The sequence below is a fragment of the Octodon degus genome, unplaced genomic scaffold (genome assembly GCF_000260255.1).
Source record: "Octodon degus isolate 3935 unplaced genomic scaffold, OctDeg1.0 scaffold00230, whole genome shotgun sequence".
Taxonomy (NCBI): Eukaryota; Metazoa; Chordata; class Mammalia; order Rodentia; family Octodontidae; genus Octodon; species Octodon degus.
The window spans coordinates 1654324-1661013 of record NW_004524806.1 but is presented as its reverse complement, the minus strand read 5'-3'; the positions used below and the strand labels follow the sequence as shown (position 1 = coordinate 1661013).

Sequence of the window (6690 nt, the reverse complement as noted above, 5' to 3'; positions counted from 1 at the left end):
GGCTGGCTGGCATGTGGTGCTGGGGGATTGAACCGCGTTCTCTGTGCTTTGCTAAGCTTGTTCTAAGTAGGTGCTTTAGACCACTGAGCCATCTCACCAGCCCATTAACTGGTTAAGGACAGTGAGACATGTCTGTAGTCCCAGCATTCTTTTTTTTTTTTATTTTGGCGGAACCAGGGATTGAACTCAGACCCTTGTACTTGCCAGGGAAGCACTTATTCCACTGAGCCATCTCCCCAGCCCCAGTCCCTGCATCACTAATAGAGCAACAAGTACACAAGAACCTCAAATGAGGTAAGAAAAAGTTGAATAAATTTTCCACTAATAAACATAACTACTTCCTGTCTCCTACATCATTGTTTTGTAATGTCAAAGTTGAGTCAAAATCCCCTGAAGGGCTTGTTAAATGAACATAGCTGGGCTTTAACCCCTAGTTTCTGATTCATTACCTCTGAGAAGAGACCTGGGATTGTACTTCTAACAAGTTTCCAGATGATACTAATGTTAGCTCAGAGAGCATATTTTGAGAACCCCTATCTAAACCACTTTGCATCCACAACCTTCAGGTGAGATCCTGCTCTATAACTTCCACAAGTCTTTCAACACAAACTGGCCAATTTGTCACTGGGGCATAGGAGTAGGGTGAAAGCAGCCAATGTGTCTCTAACCTGAATTCCTGAGATATTCCTGGAAGCACAAGATACATCATCTGAACCCTGTGAAGTAATTATATAGCTGAGTTACCTGACACCAACACCATTTATCAAGTAACCTAAGAAGAATGAAGATTTGCTCTGCAAATTATGATCAGTGGGGCCTGTTCTGCTCAAAAACCTAAATCCTATGCAGGGTGTGACAGTACATGCCTGTTAAGGCAGGAAGAGGATTTTTTTTTTTTTTTTTTTTTCCAGAACCAGGGATTTGAACTCAGACCTTTGCGCTTGCCAGGCAAGTGCTTATTCTACTGAGCCATCTCCCCGGCCCCTGAGAGGATTTTTGTAAGGCCAAGGTCAGCCTGAGCTACATAATCATAGTGAGAAGACTAGCATGAACTAGGAAACGAAGTGGGGTGTTTTGTTTTGTTTTGTGCGGAACCGGGGATTTAACTCAGGCCCTTATTCTACTGAGCAATCTCCCTGGCCCCTTAGCATGAACTAGGAACTACAAAGTGAGACACTGTATCAAAAAACCCAACAACAACAACAACAAAACCATCCTTCAGCTCCATCCTGACCTACCTAACACTTAGAATCCATACTTTATCAAGGCCTATAGGCCAACAATATGATTGTAGGCATATTAATGTGTGAAAAGTTGGATGAAAGGAGGCCCTAACAGAAAGGTAAAACTCTGGTATGCTAACCCTAGAAAGCACTGGATGAAAAACATCTGTATTCTTCCACCTTTTGGGAGGAAGGGTGAAAACAAAACAACAACAACAAAAACATGTCAAACAAAACTTTTGACTCTGGGGCTTGGGAGATAGTTCAGTGGTCTAAATCTCTGCCTGGTAAGTGCAAGGACCTGGGTTTGATCTCTGGTACCACATGCCTTGTCAGCCCTAGAACCCAGCACTGGGGAGACTGAGACAGGAGGACCACTACAAATCTGAAATGCATAGTATTAATCTAAGTATAAAACTAACAGAACATTCACTATATTGCTCAAAACACAGGATCATTTTAAGCTCTCTTTAAAAAGGAGATTGGTTTAGTTCTCTTTAAGTCTCATATAAAATTATTGGAATGTTTGCTCAGCATGGTGACAAAGGCCTGTAATTCCAGAACTAGGGAAGCTAAGGCAGAATAATGGAGAATTGGAGGCCTGTCAAGGCTACCCAGCGAGTTTGAAGACTGTCCTGTATTAAACAGTGAGACCCTACTTCAGAAAACTAAAATGACTGGAGTGTTGAAAATATAAGGGCTGGCCAAATAACTCAGCAGATTAAAGAGCCTGCTTAGGCAGATGCAGGGGCCAGGAGTTGATCCCCTGGCCTGCTATGCAGGTCCTGCCCCCAGTGCAGGTTGAGACAGCAATTGAGACTAAGCGTGGCGGCACGGGCCTGTAATCCCAGCACTTGGGAGACTGTAAACAGGATGATTACTACAATTCCAATCTATGCAGTGAGACCCTGTACACCCTGTCCTAAATACAAAAATAAAATAAAGTATGTATATGTATACATATATACATACACATATATATGTATGTATATATATATATATATATATATATATGTACATGAAAGCATACCATGCTGGGTGTGGTATTGCACAGCTGTATAGCAGTAATCCCAGAACTCAGGAGGCTAAGGCAGGATAGCTGTGAGTTCAAGGCCGGTCTGAACTGCATAGTGAAACTCAACTCAAAGACCATAAGAAAAGAAAAAAAAAAGAACTATCACAGTATTATCTAGACCTTACCCTAACATTATCATAAGCTAAGTCCTCTTGAGTGGATTAGAAAGTAAACCTATTTCTAACTAAATATGGTTGAGAAAACTGTTAAAATATCTCCAACTATTAAATTTAAAAAATCCTGATTTTCTTCATCAGTTTTTTTCTTTGTTTTTTTTTTTTTTTTTGAGACAGGGTCTCACCATGTAACCCAGACTGGTCTCAAAATTGTGGCAATCCTCCTGCTTCACTCAGAGTACTGGGGTCACAGATGTCCACCACCATGCCCAGCCTTTTATTTTGGTGGGCTCAGCCCTGCCCTGAGGGTGGGGCTGGCATGCTGTGGTCCTCTGTACCTGCCTTAGCTTGCCTAAACAGGCACTTTTGACCGCTGAGCTATCTTGCCAGCCATGCCCAGCCTTTTAACCAGTGTTTTAAGGCACTTTTTTTTTTTTTTTTTTTCCTCAGTACTGGGGATTGAACTCAGGACTTTGCGCTTGTTAAATAAGCACTTATTCTATGAAGCTATCTCCCCAACCCATAAGGCACATTTACGACACAATTTTGAAGTTAGAATGATAAAAATGGATCACTTTTAATCTTTACTGTGAACCTTAAAACAGAATAGTACCTCCCTAGAAATGAGTGAAGCATAAAGATAGAAATATATATGATGGGGGGGTGTTAAGACAGCAATTGAGACTGGGCGTGGTGGCACACACCTATAATCCCAGCCCTTGCGAGGCTGTAAACAGGGGGATCACTACGAGTCCAATCTAGTAGTGAGACCCTGAACACCCTGTAGACCCTTCCCTAAAATACAAAAGAAAAAACAGTATCTATGCCTCTGACCAGTGGAAAATGACCCAGGAGCCTCTCCTGGGATTCTAACTAGAATAACAATATTAGAATTTTAATTCAAAAAGTACTAGATTTGAAATCACATAAGCTTATAAGCAGTTCAAGCCATTTTCCCTTCATTTGCTAAGTCTGTCCTCATTCTCACATCACCTATCAACATTTTAGGCAGTGAAATTAAATTGTGAAATACTCTTTAAGCACTCTAGGATTTGAGAGCACCTATATTTGCAAAGACTAAAAATCTGAGTACAGAACTGAAAAACTTCATCAACTCATATTCTTATCAGATCAAAATAGATTGTGTATACTAAGACAGCAATTAACCAAGAACTCTCATTTTATTTTAGGTACTGGGAATCAAACTTAGGATCTTGAGCTTATCAGGCAGGTGCTGTGCCGCTGAGCTATATCCCTGGACCCCAAGAATTATTTTATACCCGAAAACTCCCTCCACCTCTCCCTGACAGGTCTGCCTTTTTTTCTTTTAATGATGAAAACACGTATTTGATACAATCTGACACTTTACTGAGTAATAACAGTAGCACCAGCACATAAGACCTGGCTTTGGTATTTTGGAAAGCAAGAGACAGTAAGCTATATTAATATTCATAATTGGGGTCTCTCTTAGTCATTTTTCCATGGACAAGACAAAATGCCCAACACAATTTAAAAGAGGGGTTTATTTTGCTCATGTTTCTAGGAGGTTAAGTCCATGGTTAGTAGGTTACAAGCCAGAATGAAGCATGACAGACGGTCATAAAAGAGGAAAGCTGCTCTCTCTTGACAGCAATGAGGTAAAGAATAGAGCAGAGGTCAAAAATACAGCTGTGATCCAAAGACACTGCAAACACATGAGGCTTTTGGGGGACATTTCACCTCTAAAACATAACAGGTTCATACTAGGGAAATACAGATGAGACCCCAACTAGAACATGACTCCTCTCATCAACAGTCCTAATTCCTTTGTATTTTATGCACGTTTTTATGTGTTCCAGTCCAGAACATTTCAGGAATCCAGAAATTAATTAGCTGTCAATGTCTTCAGAAACACTACCAGCCAAGAAACTGATTTAATATTGTTAATAAATATATGATATATACTCCTTGCAGTGATTCCTGAGATATCCTGTTCAGTCCTAGCTGATACCCAAACAAGCAGTTTAAAATCACAAGTTCTTAGGTTAGGGAAACATGACTGAAGCTTTTCATGAATCCATATCCAATTTGTAATGAAGTAAACAATTAAAATCCAGTTGCCTTGCACCATTCCTACATGAAATCTATCTCTCAAGGAAACATCAATACAGAGGACACTTTCATTTTGTGAGGGAGCCCACAGCTGTAATCCTCATTCTACAGCACATAAATCAGTAACATGTCAATTACATAGCTGTGTCAGAACTCAGGTACCAATATATACTGATTCACAGTCATATCTGAGACAATACACTCTTCACTCTAAAAGCTACATGAAGCAAATTCCAATCTAAACTAGGTATTCACTCTTCCAGAAAAAAGTTCAAAACAATTTTTACTGAATTTAGCTATTATTATGTCCACATAGCAAGCAAGACCACCACTTCGGATAATTTCAACAAAATACCTATACAATGTTACTCAACTCTCCAACTATAAAGAAACACTATTTCAATAGTAACAAAGCCTACTTTTGTATAGCGATGGGGGGACTTGGAGGTCGGCAGTTTCTTCAAGTCAAGGAAAGCATCTCCATTTTCTGTTTCACCCACACTTCTCCTATCCATGGTTCCTTGGTCTAAAACTTTTTACACCTGTAAGATAAGTCAATGAGAAACTATCAAGGAGAACGGTAAATTTTCAGAAGTCATAGCTTTTTTACTTTTTTTTTTTTTTTTTTTTTTTTAAGGGAAACGTTATCTCTTAAAATAGTTTTAAAAGAAAATCGTCAACGCTTGCCTGGTAAGCGCAAGGGCCCGAGTTCAATTCCCGGTTCCGCAAAAAATAAATACATAAAAATAAAAAAATAAAAGAAAGTCGTCAAAAGGTTATACTATAAGCCAAAAGCAATTTGGCAAAAAATTACAGGGGCCAAGTTATTTTTTCCTAGTTAAGTATTCTAAGCCTCAACAGAGCAAGGAAGATTGAAGTGGAAGGTGCTCAACTTAAAGAGTACAGCCTTTACCCAGCTTTTAATACAAAGATAAACTCCAACATTAGTCGCTGCCGACCCGTGGGGACGGCTCAGAAGTGGGGAAGTTCCCCGGAGTAGGGGCAGGTAGGAGACTGATTCGGGCCGGGATCTGGCAAGTCTGGCTGTATGTAAGGTGCCTGTCACTTGCCAATGGAAGGCGCCAGCTGCCCCTGGTTATCCGAGAGTCAGTGGCTGGGACGCAGCCCGAGCGCCCCTCTTCCAGCCGACCGCACCTGTGGCCTTGTCAGGGACGCCCCTGGTAAGGAATACACGAGCGCAGGTTTCAGCTCTGAAACTCAGCTTTCCCAGGCCAACCTCCGACCCCTCACGCAGGCCCTGGACAAGTGGCCTCTCCAGAGGAAGGGCGGGGACAGTACTCACTGATGGTGGCGGCCCAGAGGGAACCGGGAGGCCAAATCCCCAGCCCGGGCACTTCGACCTGGGGCTGGAGCTGGAGCTGGAGCTGGAGCTGAAGCCGGAGCCGGAGCCGGAGCCCGAGCTGGAGCAGGAGCTGGCGTAGGCCCGCCACCATCCACCGCGGCCCGGGCCCAGCTACCCCGCCTGCTGTCCGCCGGCCGCCCCGCGGGTTGCTAGCCCCTGCCGGCCACCCGTGCGCGCCCCAGCACTCGCGCCTCCAGGGCACTCCCGGAGGCCCTGCGCACGGACTCCCACACCCTGCCGCCAGATCCTTACTCGATGCCTCGGCCGCACGGCGGCCCTTCGCCTCGGCCGCCGCTCCCCTCCCTGCCGCCCGCTCCAGTCCCAGCGTTGCTGCCCGCGGCCTTGGCTCTACTCCCCCCACCCGCTCGGACTGTCTCTCTCCAGCCGCCGTAACAGCAGCCCAGCCCCTTGCCCCTCCTCTCCCGCCCCCTTCCGCTTAATAACTCCCTCCACGCACCTGGGCCCCTGTACCGCCTTCGCCGCTGCGCGCCCGGATGTGGGGTGGCTGCAGCGGTGCCGGGCGGAAAAAAAAAACATTGCGTCGTGCTGTGCTGACCCTGGCCCCTGTGCGGGCTGAGAGATGGGCAAGAAGCGGCCGGAAGGGAACACGAGGCGCGGCAGGGAGGAAGCCGAGGTTAGGGTAGCGGAAGTTTGTCCCAGGGCGCTCAGGCGGTCGCCAAAGACAGCCCCGGGCAGAGCACCGGGTTGCGGCTGCTGGGCGAGTAGTGCTAGGGGCCCGAGACACGCGCCGCGCTGCGCTAGGTGGGCCGGGATCTGCTGCTCGTACGCTGCTGATGCGGTGGCCTCTGGGGCTTCAGCATT

General features: G+C 45.0%; 1 protein-coding gene across 1 annotated transcript in view; it reads right to left on the bottom strand.

Moving 5' to 3' along the window:
* Positions 1-6217, bottom strand: part of Eif4enif1 (eukaryotic translation initiation factor 4E nuclear import factor 1) — a 66677-nt gene extending 60460 nt beyond the window's left edge. Inside the window, exons 1-2 of the mRNA XM_023705861.1 lie at positions 5809-6217; positions 4925-5047 (exon numbers count right to left, since the gene is read on the bottom strand). Coding sequence (XP_023561629.1) covers positions 4925-5020 — 96 coding nt within the window. The 5' untranslated portion in view covers positions 5021-5047; positions 5809-6217. The remainder of the gene's footprint in view (positions 1-4924; positions 5048-5808) is intronic.
* Between the last annotated feature and the right edge of the window lie 473 nt (positions 6218-6690).